At 50.6% G+C, this 17,792-nt stretch overlaps 1 protein-coding gene across 1 annotated transcript; it reads left to right on the forward strand.

The window, feature by feature from the left end:
* Window positions 1–1,067: 1,067 nt before the first annotated feature.
* LOC119095768 (sulfhydryl oxidase 1-like) lies at window positions 1,068–17,459 on the forward strand. Its single transcript, XM_037218623.1, is given in 7 exon segments — window positions 1,068–1,186; window positions 8,792–9,043; window positions 10,972–11,221; window positions 13,368–13,419; window positions 13,525–14,199; window positions 15,738–15,815; window positions 15,817–17,459. Coding segments are annotated over 6 exon segments (2,013 nt in total). The 5' UTR covers window positions 1,068–1,186; window positions 8,792–8,793; the 3' UTR covers window positions 16,525–17,459.
* The last annotated feature ends 333 nt before the right edge of the window (window positions 17,460–17,792 follow it).

The following is a 17,792-nucleotide window of genomic DNA, read 5'->3' on the forward strand; positions in this document are numbered from 1 at the left end:
GCAGTCGAAAACAGTTTAAAGAATTCAACGGGGATCAAACACTGTCTGGTGTTTTCGCGCTTATCACAGTTTTAAGAGCCTGTTTAAACGCCTGTGTCGCGGGAACATCTTCAGTCTTTAACTCTCAAGAAGAGTATGCAATTGCTCTGCCACATTGCGGTTATAAAATAGGTAACTGGCGTTGTTTTACACATGACATGAAAAGTGACGTGGATCGACATTGGCACTGTGGGTATTTGCGGGTACGGTATTCTTTGGTTGGTGGTTGGCTGGTCGGTGATATTTCTCGTGATTTTTAGTGATTCTCTATTGGCAACCAGCATGTAAGCCTTGCATTTCCTCTTGTCTTAGTTCTTCCAATTGCTGTTGCTTTTCCGCTTTTTCCCCATTTCAATATGCGTTAGATCATTCATCAAGTTGATTATTCCGTAGGCATTCCTAAGAAAGGAGTGTTCTCTTCTCATTCATAGCGCACAAGATTGTTTCGGGGTTAAGATTCACCACAATAATTCCGAAAACCATAGTATCGCTTGCTGTGAACTGAACTGGGTGCTCATTTGTATCATAAATTAGATCAGATTATGTTACGTCACTGTAGCCAGTGAGAGGAATGAATAACCCTCTGAAGAAAAATCGCGCCTCGCCCGAACAGACCAACATTAATCATTCGCGAGTGCGAAGTGCTCTATTTGTAACCATACCGAAAACAGCAACGCATTGTCCGATCCGCACGTTGTTCTTGCAGAAGTTTTAAAAAGAGCTGGCAACTGAAAGCTTCCACCAGCACGTGCCCCGGACATTACGTGGTACAACTAGGAGCGAGTTGCCGCGATGCGGCACGTGACGCCTGCTTCTCTTCTGGACAGCTGTCGACAGTGGAGCATGCCGCCGCGTCGGGGCCAAATATTTACAGAGCTCAGAGGCGTCACTGGCTGTGGCGGCCGTGCTCGGACCACCGTTCCCCGAAATGAGTGGTGGGCGCGTCAGAAGCCGTGCCCTGACCGGCGCTGGCGGCCCGGGCCGACGCGTCACGCGCCAAAACCGGCCGCCGGCGGCGGGCGGGCGCGCACTCCGCGTCCGGACGCGGCAGCACGGGGCGCGGACACTGCGACTGGCCTTCGGACCGTGCCGCCAGCCGACGGCGTCACATAGTAGCCGTGACAGGCGTCGCCCAACAAGCTGACAGGTGAGATGGTGAGATGTGGGGGTATGTCGTCCCAGATGGCCGGTGAGCGTGCCGTGTGCCTGTGTTGGAGGTGCAGACTGTGTCGAGTCCTCGCGCTGCTGTGCCTGGGTCGGAAGAGTGGGCGCGTAAGGAGTTTGTGAGGTGCGTTGCAGGAATGACTGTAATTTTGAGAAGTTGCTGTTGCAGTAAACAGAATACCCGATCTGAGACTCCTGTATCTCCTGTTTAAGTATGAGTTAAGCCTCGGTCGATTTCTCAATGGTTTGAAGCTTGCGGATGGGGTGTTACGTAACATCTGATATCAAGGCGTGATAATGCCCGATAATCACCATGCCCGTAGATCAATGGTGATCACAATATCGAGCGATAAATGCAGATAGGACAATCGGCCACGCTTACTTCCTTGCGTGAACAAGCGACGCCCTTGGCGCTGGTGGTGCCGCCATCCGCGATGTGACACTGACTTACATCTGAACGCTGTGAAGCAGACTTCACTTAGCATTTGCAGCCTGTCTAACGCTGATGTCAGCCAAATTACCCTCGCACTGCTGTTTATCTCACGCGGAACATATAATAAAAACGTACAGTTTTGATTATCGATTGCTCGGCTGCGCGAAGGGCCGATGCCGTTGGTGTCTGGTACGGCCTTTTGCCGCTTGATATCGATCAGTATGTGACTGATACGCAACGTGTCCTGATTTAATTGTTTAAGTTTCAATTTTCGTGCCAAATGGCAGTTCCCTGCGTATCAGGGCGCCACATCCATTGTTGCTGTAGCTTTGCGGCATCTTTTCGACGGTTTGGTCTTTCCAAAACCTGTTAGTGCCACCGTCTTAAACCCCACGACATGCGCCCTCTCGCGAGCGCTGCGCCCCGTCTCCGTTATCGGACAGCCGCGAGCGTATGTCGTCTATTGTCACGACTAGGTGGAACCCATCGTATGTCGTGTATTGTCACGACTAGGTGGAACCCATCGTATGTCGTGTATTGTCACGACTAGGTGGAATCCATCGTATGTCGTGTATTGTCACGACTAGGTGGAACCCATCGTATGTCGTATATTGTCACGGCTAGGTGGAACCCATCGTGTGTGAAAATTACACGGCAATTCATATAGCCATCTTTACTGTGGCCGGCTCACCAAAGCGTCCACGCACAGACATGTGTACGCTATGGAGTCGGTGTATCAGACAAGCGGTTCCCGCTGACTTTGCTGCGCGGAGAGGCGACGCCGTCGGCGCGGGTAGTGTTGCCACCAGCCATGTAACGTTGACTCGCATCTCAGCAATGTGCAGTGGATGTTAGTTCACGTTCGTAGGCTGTTTGACACCAATGGGTTACTTGAACGCGCTGCTCGTGCAACGCTTCTCCATGCACTCGAACAGCCAGCATTTAGTTGTGGATCATGCTTGTGCCGGACGGAGATGTGACGCCGTTGTCGATTTTGTGCTGTCTCCGGTCATATAGTATTGGCCGGCGTCTCTGTGATGCACCGCTTGTCTCGAAGGTAGCATCCCACTTTTTGCATTGTTAACGTAGACCACGCGGGTCTGGGTTGATCGGCAACACCAGTTATCTCGATATCCTTCTGAAAAGCTAAAAAATTGGATTTGAATAAGACGCTTCGATGGAAGAAATTTCACTGGGCTCCCTCTCCAACACCATAACATTAACAATTCCTATTCGTTTGGGTTTTTCAAACGTGTGTGTTATGTAATATCCTCAGTATACTAATGCACCAAAATCATTGTGTAATAAATAGTATGATAGCTTGAAACCCCCTAATTATGAAAAATATGTACAAATATGATCCCATTCTTACGCGAACTCAAGGCAACGTTCCACTACGGCTTTGATTTGTGCCCTGTGGCGTTCAGCGTTGTGCCTCTGTTTTAAGGGTACCTTGGCTTCTGTATATTGTTTGCTGCACTTTCTACTCACTAATCACCATAACCCTGACATGATGATAAATAAACTTGGTATTCACTAACCATCATAATCCTCACATAGTGAATTCACATTTACACTCATGGTCAGTCTAAAAATGGTTTAATGAATTTAGTAAACATTTTAGTTTGCTTTTGCCCACTTTGCTTTCCCAGTGCACAATGTCACCATGACACATTTCATAAATAGGTACACTGGATTGAGCCACATGTGTGGAGAACGGAACTTGTGTAAATGTTGACCAAGCTGTTCACAACGTTCCACTCACTGTGCAATGGCTGGTTTTCCCAAAGCCTTACATAATGGGCACAGAAAGACACTAAAAGATATAGCAATGGTCGACTGAAACGCCTCACTGCTTGGATGCCAGGATTGGTTGATATTTGATGTCTACCACCACCTCAACATCTTTTTTTCTAAGCGTTCTCGGTGCCGGCGTCAATGGGCAGTCACGGGCACGTGGGGCCGACGCTATGTTCAGCGTTGCTCGGGGCTTGCTGCATGTTTTTAACGGCTTGGCGTTGGTGCAACCTGTTCCTCCTGCAAATACGCAGTGCCTTCCTTCCAATTGCCAAAACATGGTCTATCACGCACGTTGTGAAGGCTGACCGCGTCTTATGTCCGAGTTTCACGGTAATTCCTGCAGTGACATCATCGCTAAGCAAACAGTTTGGGGTCAAGTACTAGGATAAACCGGGAAGTTATGGTTTTGGGAGGCTTTGCTATACAACGCTACCTGCGAACGCTTTTGCTGAATTCCTTCATAACATGCATAAGTGCAACATTTAACGAAACTCGTGTGTTTTTTTACAACAGCAGCTTTGTTAATACGCTCAGCTCAAATTAAAGTTGAATTCATGCACCCTGTAATCCTCTGCAGCATTGTTAAGTTGAGATGGTTGTAGTAACCGTGCTCGATTAAAGGAAGTTCCTCAGCTTCAAGGCACATTTCAAAAACGTACTTAGTGAAACCTACAGACTAGTTACTTCGAATAGTACCACTGGGTAGTGCCACTGCAGCACCGGCAAAGTACAGAATACCCTGTTTTCTTATCTTCCAGTACAATTTACGCGGTCAACGCTTTGTAACACCACTACGCTTCTTCCCTGCAGCCGCGACCACCGTTGTCACGACCATCACTGGGCGCACCTCTGATGGCGCGAATAAAGCGTTTGTAATTGACCCAGCGGGCAGAGGACTGTTATCGAGAAGTGCGTTAGTTGAAGCCTGAACCAGGGCTTCGCATGGATCATAAGATGTTTCATTCCCAAGTTTTTTAAAGCTAAAAAAACTATAAACTAAACAAAAATATCGCAAAGGCCCGCTGTGGTGAGCGCCATAGGGGAGATATCAAGGTCCTAGATCAACGTTTCTTTGAATTCGCGGGATGGCGGCTTCATGTTCGCGTATCTTTTTCTAAATAAAGTATTTCAAGTCTTCGTGGCATGTATTACACAAACGTTATGACACGTGAGTGTGTGGCAAATATTGCGCAATACACACGTTGGAAATAGCAAGACAAATTGAATGTATTACTTTCATGGTGGTGAGTAGGGAGTCAACTGAGATTTCCTCTGCAGGGTCGGCCAATTAAAAATCAAAATTTAAGCCATTTAGAAGGACATTAGAGTGTTGGTGTTACTAATCAAATCGCACGCATCTTCTGTAGCGGGTGAACTACAAAAAGACGGGATACACACTTGAATCATGATATACAAAAGATGCGCAAGCCGTATGTAGCTTACGTACCGTTTATGGTACGCACAGCGAATGAACTAATTTATGATAGCTTCCGACAGCTGGTCAACTTGAAAGTTATCAACTTGGCTGATGATGTGAAAAGTGGCGGCGGGATCTATTCACTGTTCACTCTTTTATTCTCACCTCTGTCAGTATATAAAAACATGAGGGAGCATATGGGCAATGCAGATAAGCAAAATGGAACAAACCAGTTGTGATGGTGTTCAACCGTATGTTACGTTGATCTTATTATGCTATCCTTTTGCCATAGCATTCGTGAACTGATCTGAATTCCATTGCGTTGTTCGAGGGAGCGTTGCGTCGATTAAAGATCAAGGCCCGATTCATGGATCCGGAACATGCAACACCACACAGGTTTTGGCCGGTTTTTCGACACAGTCTGAAGCGCATGCGATAGCAGTTATCGTTGAATCGATCACGCAAGCTGTCCTGACGTCAATGGCCCGGTTTCTGGATGGCCATACAGAACCCTTGGCTCGGCTTATTAAGCCATTTCAACCTTCGTATTGATCCAAACCACATAAACTGTGCCCATCGTAGGAGCAACGGGCGGGAGCGACGCAACGTAACGAACGGGAGCAACGCAACGCAAAGAGCGGGAGCGTAATCACAAAGCCAGTTCCTGTTGCTGTCCAGCTGGCCCCAGCGGAACTAGCGAGTGATGATGAATTAACACTGGGGCGCCACCCATCCCTATTCAACAATTTTAGCGAAAGTCCTGGCAGAGGCCACGTCGTGGGCTGCTTGCACTTGAGTCAAAGTAAATTCAAAATTGACTGCAGAATCGGTCCTTTTTGATCACTTAGATAGAACCGGTGTTCTGTCACTCGCATGCACAATCGTTCATGTCAGTGGACCGCACGCAAAATACACCTGAGTTAACTGTGGGGACAGGGGACAGTTACCTTATTCCGGACAGGCAGCCCCATAGATTTATGCCGCGTAACGGGGTAACGTTCCATCGAGGGATGTCCGAAGCTCATTTTCATCCGTGGCGGCGCCTTTGCGCACCATGTTTCTCACCTTCCACCAGATTAGCATGTGTTCGTATGTTGATTTACTACCCATTCATTGGACCCTATGTTTAAGGCTACGTAACCTGCAGCGGACCCTATGTTTGAGGCTTTGTTATGATGATTTGGGCTCCGGGACGCACCGACTATGACGGTCATATGGTGCCCATTTGAGGCTACATTATCTGCATCGGACCCTGGGTCTGAGGCTACGCAATCTGCATTCCTTTTCGCAAAACATGAACACGAATTGGTTATCTTTACCGTTTTGTGTGCAGATTTTGACTGAATTGTAAAGTTTGCACCTAAATGCCGAGGGGAAACACTTGTGCTTGTACCTCATTCCTCCAAGGTCGACCTGAAAAGCACATAACTATTAAAAACTCTACCTAGCACGAGACGTCGAACCGACTTTGCTGTAGTACTTTCGTCATCTTGTAGTGGGCATGTCCGTGCTGCAACAGTCTCCTTCAACAAAAATTTTAGCTGCTCTTTTGAATACAAGGCAATGTGAAGCATGCTGTGAAAATCACCACCCTTGCATAATCCATCTTCGCATATTCTTGGCAGAAATAATCATGCGTGTATAATTTGCGTGGTTATAATCTTTGCCAAATTTCAAGAGAGTTGCCTCCCAATAACTGGTCCTGAAACAACCCATGTATATCTGATATACCGATCATTTTGACCCGATACGTGTGATCGGTGTTGCTTTATTTCTAAGACTGGGAGATAAATTGGGATTTGGGCTTTAACTAGACTTAAGCGGACAGCCTGGCATAAAAATATCACTTTACACGAAAAGCGCACTGTACAGGCAGATTTGAAGGGAACAAAATCGTATTTTGGGATATTGGCATTGCTATTATTTAGTGGCTTCACCCGTGATAAGTATGGAACATGTTTCGGGAAGTCAGAAATTTTCAACGATCTCTCCCAAACCATTCCATAGAAACCAGCAAAAAAGCCTTAGAGCGGGAGCAATTCACTAGTCCCCTTCTCCCCCTCCCCGAAGCCGTTTTCAATGCACCGCCTGTATTTAAACAACTGCGCTTTCCCCGGAGAACCGAGGCAATGTTATTGATAGATCCGACCTGCGTGGCTACCTCATTGCACTCTTCATCCGAATACAGGTCCGCCAGCTCCTCCGTTTATAAACACGAGTCACCTTCCAGAAGGTCAAAGTGTATAAACATCGCCTATTCATGCGTGGAAGATGGTGGTGTTAGGTATGCGCTGAATTCTAAGATCTGATGCAAATTCTTATTTACTAATGTTTGCTTATTCTTGGGTGCGTCCTGAGCACAGCGTGGTGCATGCGAGGCTTTGAAGACTTCAGTTGGCTCCACCTTGTCATCGAAAGGCCTCTGCTCTCCCGGTAAGCCTATGATGTTGTGTGTCACGACACACGTGTTTGGAATGGCGGGGCTCACGGTATTTCGTGACCCGTGACTGCCCGCGAGGTAAAAAGCAGTCCCTCGCATTTTCATATTTTCATCATCATAAAAAGCATCCCACGGTCGCATTTGGCAAAAATGAAATGGCAATCCATAAATATATCCGGTTAGACAATTAACTTTCTCAGGTTTAACTCGGAATTCTTACGTTTAAATTTTTACATGATGACAGGTGTCACGGGTTACAAACAATTGCCCCCCCCCCCCCCGTCATAAGCATGAAGATCTTCAAATGACTTCACGACCATCGGTGATCGCGACATGGTCTGCATGTTTTGCGACTGCCGCCAAACAGAGGAGCGTTCTCGCGCAGTCCTGATTCATACCATGGCGTTGATAAACGCTGAGGATTAGCGCAAGATAAGACCAAGGTCAGTTTAGATCTGGTCAAGGCTGGGCCACCGCATAGGACGTGTTTGTTTTTGTTCTTCCCATCCACATGATATATGTAGACCATTGGTTTGGAGACGTGTCAGTTGTACTGACTTATTTGTGACAACGGGATAACACATTTTTCTATTTTGATGCTTCTAGGACGGCCTGTTATGACCTGTGATGGTGTGCTGAGGTATTGTCGCATGCTGCGACTGACACTGACGAACGGCCAAACCATTCACCGAATTACAGTAAATCTAGCAGTAGCCAGAAGGGAATTCAGTAATCCTGCAGGTAAAGCCGAGAACGGTGCAGGGTTTCGTTGATCACGCCCGTAACGCGGTGGCATCGCTTTTCATCGACATTTGTGCACTCCAGAGTCTGCAAAATTGATCATCTTTTAATGTCTGAAAATTGGGTAGATCCGCCTGGCGCAGCTCAGAAGCAATGCCAGATGCTCTGAATTCGTTCGGAAAGGGCTTACCCTCGCTTAAGCCTGAGCTCGAGATCTGTGCTGTTCGTTTTCAGCGCGGCCCGCTACTTACGCACTTGTAGCCTCCTCCCGCCTCATGTGTACCTGTGCATATAATGCCAGCGGGTGTTTAGCCGCGCTCCCGGGAAAAACGAGGTATGGGGCTCGACCACCCGCGGTGTCCGCCCTTCCTGCGAGGGCTGCAGGCAGGCGAGGCCATACAGCCTCAGCAGCTGGGTGGATCGTAAACCCCAATGTCAGTAATGCTGTTTGCGCTTACTGCTATTGCGTGAAACGCCCAGAACTCTTGTAAATCGCACCAGAGTAATCGTCGCGCTGCACTGCTCCTCACCAGAGCAGTCACCGCGCTGTACCGCTCCCCACCAGAGCAGTCACCGCGCTGCACCGCTCCCCACTAGAGCAGTCACTGCGCTGCACCGCTCCCCACTAGAGCAGTCACCGCGCTGCACCGCTCCCCACTAGAGCAGTCACCGCGCTGCACCGCTCCCCACCAGAGCAGTCGCCGTGCTGCACCGTTCCCCATCAGAGCAGTCACCGTGCTGCACCGCCCCTCTGCAGACATGATGCGACTGCTGCTTCTGCTGGCTGTGCTGACTGAGCTGGGACAAGGCTCGGTCGCGCAGCGGATCAGCACCGAGCGCGTGGACCTGTACCAGGGCGACCGGCACCTGGTGCACCTGGACAACACCACCTTCTTCGGCGCGCTGCTGGACAAGCCCCACGCCTGGGCTGTGGAGTTCTACAAGGACTGGTGCGGACACTGTCAGAAATTTGCGCCGATCTGGTCGGAGGTGGCGCGCCAGACCAAGGGTGAGGCACGGACTGATGCGGGCTGCTCTGCTGGGGTCCGCACACAGACAGCGAGGTTTGAACAGGGCCGACAAGTGGGCAGCTAGGGTGAAGTTCTTACAACTCAGCCTGAACATTTTGATCGGATGGCTTTGTGGGCTAACACCCGCGCTAAGCAGTGCTTGTTGTGGAAACCTCTGACCTTCATCCGCCGATCGCGAAATGTCGGGTCAACGGGAAAGTTTGCGATTAAAGGCCGAAGGGGAGGCAGTGTCCGGCCCGGCACGGGCCGCTCTGCCCTCCGGCGTCACGCGACCTTTAGCGCGACCGCTACCAGTGGCCACAGGCAATACGAGTCAGGCACAAACAACTTCTAAATGATTCAAGTGCCTAAAATAATTCAAACCCAACCCAACACGGGCAAGTGAGCAAGGAAGAGCACCTGAGGCAGGTGCTCGTCTAACCAACGAAGCCATCGGGACGGGCAATGTTCACTGTTTGTTCCTTTTTTGTAAGCGCTGCGACGCCTGGCCCTTATTGGGACGAACGATTCTGACGTGTTCGTGATACACCTGACTTGTAGCAGCACTGTGACAGGACTGCACATGCATGGAGGTGCACTCAAGCGGTGCTCTAATGACGGGTAAAGAGAAACCAGCAACGTATGGGGTTTTATTCTCAGGAATTATTTGACTGGTCAAACGATAGCATTACTCGCCGAGTCCCCAGTTGGCACTTCTGAAGGCTACCCCATGGCCCATTGGGGTGGTGGCATCAATGTTTTTGCGGCAATCTGCGCTTAAAAAGACTGTGGCCCAGAGCTACCCGTGGTAAGTGTTTGATTACATTTCTAAGAAAAAAATCAGCACGGGCACCCCCAGTGGTAAGATACCTTGGCGTCTTATTTGCTTGCCAACAAGACTTAAAGTCAATCAAATTCTGGCCTCCAGACTCTAGTTTGCAAAATCATCGGAGGCATATTCGACGTTTAGCTATCTTACCTTGCTGCCAATTGTGCTCAAATTTGGTGTGGGAACATTACGTGGCAGATATACGAAACTTTAGTTGTTGATTTTCCCGCGAGAGGGCTTAAAACCGTCGGGCCGAACCAAGATTATTAGAGAAGCGCCAGCAGTGCGGGGTTTTGGGAGCTCCCGTGTGGAGGAACGCAGGCTTGATTTTAACTGCATCGTGATCTAGAATGATAGCTACCGGTCTAAAAAAAACGTTGGGCCAATTCCACTGCTAACAATTATTTTGTTCACATCCGGATTTTCATACTCACAAGTTCTAAGCTCCGAATGAGGTTCAGTGCAAGCGCGTGCTGTTTATCAAACCTTTACCTAGTGCGCTTGACAGTTTGACTGCTGTTGTTGGACGCGCCATTACCAACTGTCCGTACCAGAAAATATGTGTCGCAGGTATTGGCCACGTGCTGAGGGCGTTTGCAGGTTAGACGTTGTAAGGTGCTGGCAGAGTTATTTGATGAAACCGATGTTGTTTACGAATGCATGCTATGGTGTGCAGATACCATAGCAGGCGTCACACCTGTCTATCTCGCGCGCCAGCGCACTGTATGCCTTACTGCTAAGCTGCGGGTGTGTTTTGAGGGTTCAAGGGTGGGGGACGTGGGATCCACATGTCGCCTGAAAGGCGACGCCCCTTTGTACTTAACCATTGTTATGTTCCTCCATGTATTCTTAGTTGAGTAGCTAAGCATGCGTGTCAGACACTAAGAAAGCATTACATTGACTGAAGTATTGAATAAGTTGAGTAAGTGGCGTAAGAGATGCTTTGGTTGTGTGCAGATATTTCATAACAAGGTGATCTCTGTAGCCAAACCGCTCGGAGCGTTTGGCACGCAAGACATTCGTAGATCAGACACGGGATCGTTAGAGGGCGCTCGTGCTGCTATCACACGTGCCGCCGCTGGTTTGCGCCCTTTCTAGACTGGGGTGCCGTGGTGAAGGTGGCCGCCATCAACTGCGCGCGGCGCCGCAACAATGCCATCTGTCGGCGCTACGGCATTCACGGCGTGCCGGCGGTGCGGCTGTTCGGACCCGGCGCCAGCCGCGGGGACCCGGGCACCTCCACCATCCGTCACCACCCCGGCCAGATGGTGGACGCCATCGTCGAGTTTGTCACGACCGTGCACGGCCGTCGGCGGCCGGCCGGGTGGCCCGACCTGTCGCCCTTCACGTGAGTGGTCAAAAGTGGGCCGAGACTAGAGGAAACCAGTTTCAGTAAGGAAAAGGTAGGGGTAACATTATGAAGAGGCAGATGTCATTTACTCAAAGAGAAAGCAATCACTCGAATGGACGTTCAAACGAAGTTGTAGGAAGTCCCTCCCTAGCGACAGTTAAACATCGTTTGGACAAGTTATATACGTTTAGGGGTCCCATTTATAGCTAAATTCAGGCAGGTCAGGTGGTAGGATTGATTCAAGGATGGGTGAGAAAGCTAGTGTAGATCAACCTCGATGGGCCCTTGTGGCTCTTTGTTGGTCTGATGCTTTAATGTCTTTGTGTCTAAGTGACGCGCTGGTCGGATTGCTGACTTGAAAGACCGTTTCCATGTGGGACGAAGCAATGGGGTAGGTCATGAGCCCCCCCCCCCCCTCCCTGCTTGCGCCCCTTGTTCCAAGATGCCTGCGCTAGATATTGGACGATTTCAAAGGAATTCCGTCCAAAATCACGGGACTTTGGACACAATCTTATATTGCCCTCCTTAGCGTTTCTTATCGGCAGCGGGGGGGGGGGGGGGCAACCCATAAACCTTATCTATCCATTCCATCTCCCAGACGCATTTCCTTGCGGTTTTCGTCCACTTCATTCCACGGTCATAAGTTGGACTGGATATAGGATTTATAAAGGGCTTCAGTCCCTGGTTTCTCGGCATTACGAGATCAAAGTCTTTATGCCGAGTTCACGACATTTCATATACCAGGCATTACTAGTCAAACGATGTCATTATTGAACAACGATTATTCTGACGGTGCTCAATATTTCGAGCTTTGCTCGAGGTGAAATTTGCTTGAAATGAGATAGTGCTTGGAACCATGCTATTATATTTTTTCGCGGATTGATGCTCAATAAATTATTATTTTCTCTGGCGAACAAGGGCTAGGCATATGCATGTAAATTTTTAACCCTGTTTCGATCTACTCTGGTATTCAATTTATGAACCGCTCAATATCTTTGTAACACTCAGAGAAAGTCCGGCAACGCCCTTGACTGTTACCGTTTCATCGGAGGGACCCAATGGACCACCGCAGAGCGAAAAGCACCCGCGGGTTATCCGCTGTAGATTGCAGCCGTTTGGTTCCTGGCTAATTTCACTTATTTGCATAGTACTTTCTTTTGTATTATGAATTTCTGGTAACTTTTGAATCCCCTCAGTATAAGCCTCAGCAAAACAAAGAGAAAAACTTATCTTTTGAAGAAAAACAGTAAACTGGGCTTGTTAACCTGGTCATACATCCGTGCAGTGGCCATGCATCCATATACGATGCAGTGTCGGCGTCTCACTTCACCAGCACAGAACAGCAGCCTTTTGAACCAATTAGTTCAGCTGTTGGACCTTTCCCGACTTAGAGATACATGTCATTGATAAACAGTTCGCTGCCCTCCATTCTTAAGATCCAAGCCCCTCTGGCCTCTAAGCTACACGTCCGCGAAGCTATGCATACGGCTTCGGAAGACTATTTCAAGGTCACCCAGGCATCCATGACGCCATAATAGTGTCATTCAAATTATGTCGCTCTATCAGCCATGTGGCGATCGAGAGCAAGAAAAATATGAGTTTCGCGGCGTTCATATCTGGCGTTTGAGCACGATTTTCAAACAAAGCGGCTATCATTTGACCCCCAATCAATGTTGTGCGAGGTCCGATGACGTAACCAAACAGAGACGCATTGAGGAGCATGTTAACTCAACGGAGAAATTGTGTTGTCTAAAGCAGTATTTTTCACCTAAAACTATACCAATAGTTATAAGTGATCTTATTTGATCATGCCTGATACTTGTCTCAATACATTCAAATGCGGAAAATTCCCTTCAACATTCTTTATTTCAGATATGTGATACAGTATTGCAGCCAGGTTACACGTATTGTGGGGTTCAGGCCAGCATTTCGGGGGAGGGGGCAGATCAGCATTGCCCCCTCCCCAAAGACATTCAAAACTCCATCCCTGGAGGTCCAAGATTTCCCCGAGTGTGTTCGGTCCCCTGTTATCAACACTGCACGCTCACCGTCGAGTTTGCCTGTTCTTGTGACTGATCTTCCAACGCATCCTAGCCCGCGTGCGGGCCTGGTCTGTCTGACGCGGCGCCTCCGCCGCCGGCAGCGGCTCGCTCCAGCAGCTGCTGCAGGGGCCGGAGCCGGTGCAGGCGCTGGTGCTGGAGTCGGCCGCCAGCACGGTGGGCCGCGCCGTTCAACTGGACCTCAGCCGGCACCGGGGCGCGCTGCGGGTGTCGCGCGCCACGCGGCTGCCGGCCGGACTGGAGTCGCCGACAGCCGAGCGGCCGGCGCTGGTCGTGTTCCGCGCCGGCCGGCAGCAGACGGTGACGGCCGGCCGCGGCGAGGAGCCGCGCCAGGTGTTCGGCAGAGCGCTGCGGCAGCTGGTCGGCGCGGGAGGTCAGCAGGGCGCCGTCCCCACCGCCGCGCCGGCCACGCCGCCGCCGCCGCAGGTGACGCCGGCGCCCACGCGCGCGCCCACCGGCTCCGTCTTCATGGTGGACATGGAGAACGCTATCGTCGGCGCGCTCAAACAGGAGGTCACCAGCCACCAGAACATCACCGGCGAGAGGATGACGGCACTGCGCGGCTTCCTGCGCATGTTGGTCAACTACTTCCCGGGCCGACAGCAGATGCTGCAGTCGCTCAGCCAGCTGCTGCAGTTCGTCGATAATCGCGAGAAGGTGACCGGCGAGGAGCTGGAGCGCTTCATGCGCTCGAAGACGCCGTCGTGGGCGGGCCTGCCGGAGCTGCAGCCGTACCAGGCGTGCCGCGGCTCGAAGCCGAGCTACCGGGGCTACAGCTGCGGCCTCTGGACGCTGTTCCACACCGTCACCGTGCAGGCTCGGCGGACGGAGAAGCGCCTGGGCCGGGCGGTCACCGTTCTGCCGGCTATCCACGGCTACGTCAAAAACTTCTTCAGCTGCAGCCACTGCTCGCAGGTGCGTGGAGAACCGGGCGTCGCTTGTTCGCCTCGTCCAGATACCGATCCAGGCTCAGATTAAGCCGGTGTGCGGGGTTCGAGTGATGGGCTCCTGTCTCATAGGATGTTGTGAGCCCAGCAGGGAGGATGCTCAGATAATCTTCGTTCATATTTTATGTCGGTGGCCTCTGGTATCAATCGCACCATTTTGGTCCATCGGCTAGGCATCAAACATCATGGCTGGAGCCGTCACCAGCCTTCCGGCATGCGTTTTCTTTTCTATCTGAGATTTAACTCAAACCTTGTAAATGGACCTCTTAAAGATTTGATTCGAACCCTTTGAATGGATGGATTTCCGACGCTGCCTGCAAGGCCAACTTGCGAGCATATTGGGCGGCTAGAACCGTACCCCTCCTAAGGTATGCGGATCAGAAGGTAGGCGCCCTATACAGAACACGCACTCGCGCACTGTTGGACGATTTAGGATGGAACACTGAAATCATGAAGAAACATACACAAACTGACGCTGTTCCACACCCTCATACACGACCAACATCTACTGCCAACAAACGTTACTGTACTTCTACATGACATACGAGCACTTGCAACAGGACGCCCACTACGCAATGCAATGACACTCACATTACCACCGAACAGAACCTCAACATACCAAAAATCCTATATTTCATCAACTACGAGAAGGTGGAACCAGCTCTCACTTGAGGTACCATCTCTCCAGTCTTCTCGTTCCTTCAAACGGGAAATACACCAGGGCTACGTTGTGGCCGCGCCTCCGGTGTACCACAGCTTTGGATCCAGGCATGGTAACATCCTAAATACTGGGCTGAGATGGGAATGTCAGACCTGAATGCTCACCTGTTCGAAATTCAAAATCCAACTACACCTAGTCCCTCTTGCTTGTGTGGCTATCTATATGAAGACCCTAAACACTTTGTACTGAACTGTCCTAGCTATCATGAAATCCGAATTTCAGTGCTACGTAAAGCAGATCGTATCATTCCAAACTTTTGTGATTTCACTCACTACGAGCAACTAAGTATCTATCTCAGAGGTAGTGATTTACAGGATCGCAATGGGCAGCAGATGGCAAAAATTTTCCAAACATTTATTTTTCGGACCGACCAAACAATTCGCTTTAAAACTTCCAGCGGGCGCAGGCAGCAGACAGGCCTTTGGGTGGCGTTGCTGGCCGGGCGTCCGCCGCCGGCCCGAGACGGCTGTGTGTGTAGACCGGAGCGGCGGCGGGCGCCTGGCCCGTGTCGGCTTACAGATTGGGCGAGTGGGTGGTGTGGTGTGGGTTCCCTGGCGGCGATGACCATATCTAATTATTTATAGGAGAGGCGCTCAGATTCAAGCGCTCCGCTTATGTGCCAATCCACTCATCATATTATGTACTGGTTAATGTCCATAATCGAAAATAAACATCAAACCAACTGAGCTATAGGCATGAACGGATTGTCTGCGTCTGTATACTGGCTCGGACTTGAGAATACAGTTTCACGCACGGGCTGATAAGGCTGTCTCCGTGTGTTCCAGCATTTCCAGCGGATGGCAGCCCAGGACGGCTTGTTCGACGTCACCAACGCGTACGACGCTGTGTTCTGGCTGTGGCGGGGCTCACAACAAGGTCAACAAACGGCTCGCAAACGACATTACTGAGGACCCACTACACCCCAAGATCCAGTTCCCCGACCAGAACCTGTGCCCATCCTGCATCGTAAACGGTCGCCACGACCCACAGGCCGTGCTTCAGTTTTTGGACGCCTTTTACGGCGCCGAAGCAATCCGACCCGATGGATTGGCCTCGTGGCCCGTACCTGCCGTGGGCCAGTCCATCCCGCAGCAGTCGCCGGCCCCTCGGCCTGTCGCCGCGCCGGGTGGGTCCACTGTTGGCGTACCGGGGGCGGCCGTTCAGCCGGCCGGAACGGCGCAGCAACCGCAGAGGGTGCGCGTGGTCTGGCCGTTCCCGTACCCGCGGTCAGGCACCGGGCAGACCAGGACCTCCCCGAAGGTGGTGTACGGACGGCCGATGCTGGTGCGGGTGGTGCCCGGCTCGCTCCCTCCGTCGTTCGGCACGAGATCCCACGCACCACACATCGTCCAACCCGGCGCGGCTCACGCACCACATAGGGCCTTCCCACGCGTTGTGCACGCGGGGCACAACGTGTCGGGAGCCCCGCTCAGTGCGGGGCAGTCGTCTCACGAAGGGCTCGGGATCACGCGACCGCTTCTAGTGCCCACCGGGAACCGATCGGGCTTTCCTATGGGGACGCAGAGCTCGGCGGACCACGTCAGGGTCTACTGGGTCCCGACCAAGCAGTAGCGACCGATCGACTACGTCAGGGTCTACTGGCTCTCGACCAAGCATCAGTGAGCAGACCGGCGAACGTGTCGAGTATATCGCATATTGTCTCAATTTGATGCGCAGGTCCGGGCTGGGGCAGGTCCAGGTCTGGGTTAGGGCAGGTCCGGGCTGGGGCAGGTCCAGGTCTGGGTGGGGGCAGGTTGATGGGGGCTAGGTGGTGTGATGGGCATCTTGATCCTGATACAAGTAAACAACACGAAATTACTAAATGTTGTCTGGCTTTTGGTGAAGCTTATTCCAATGTTTACATCTCTTCAAGTAAACCAAATCTCTTCTTCGCTCACTTTAACGCGAGTAATCATGTAGCAAACGACAGCACTGCAACGCACCTCGGTTCTGGAAGGGGAGGTGAGGAACACTAATCACGTTGATTTCGGCACATGTTGCGATGCATTTTTATCGGTGAATACCTTAGAACTCCGGTGGCATCAGTGAACGGTTTTATTGTTTTTTTCGTGACACTGTCATATATGTGCCACAGCACAAAAGCGTATGGCTATAATTTGCATAAATGGGTTATCCCCGAAGTGTCTAGAAGAGTCATGAACCTCAAGATGCAACTTGATGATGATGATGTTTCTGCTATAATGTATCATAATAATCAGGCGCAGAAATCTGTGAACGCATTTGATTCATCTTTTATCGTTCATACATATCGCATGGTCTTTTAAAATGAGACTGCGGGCGCATGGAAGATTGCCGGCGCAGCGTTTCTCAAACATCATATGTAAAGTGTATCAAGAGATTCTTCGGAAATAATACACTGAAGTTAAGTGTATGGCAATGAGGAAGCCCTCAAAACCTCGCTATTCTGTGCTTCCATATCCGGTGAGTTGCATGCTTTCGTTCGTCAGATTAAGAACGTTGGTAAAATATACAACATTCTAACAGCATTGACTTCGTTTAGATCTGGAGAAGGGCGGCAGCTTCAGGTGAAGAAACGCATATTTTGGCATCATTCATTGAGACAACAAAAAAGGGCAAAGTGTTGAGGAACCATCACACCACATCCTGCATGTATGGGAATTGGGCCATGCAATTTACACGGAGTCGAAAACAGTTGGCCCGTTTAATTAACCCAAAGTTGAAAAGACCCGGCGTGGCAATGGAAGCGCATGAAATGTTGCACGCCACTTGCGTAATAGCGTTGATTTTACCGGGAGTAATGAGCTATGCCCCAATCTGTTGCAAAAACCTGCACGCCCGATGACTGTTATGCCGCCTTT

Source organism: Pollicipes pollicipes, unplaced genomic scaffold, assembly GCF_011947565.3.
Source record: "Pollicipes pollicipes isolate AB1234 unplaced genomic scaffold, Ppol_2.1 Scaffold_4219;HRSCAF=4965_pilon_pilon_pilon, whole genome shotgun sequence".
NCBI classification, from domain to species: Eukaryota; Metazoa; Arthropoda; class Thecostraca; order Pollicipedomorpha; family Pollicipedidae; genus Pollicipes; species Pollicipes pollicipes.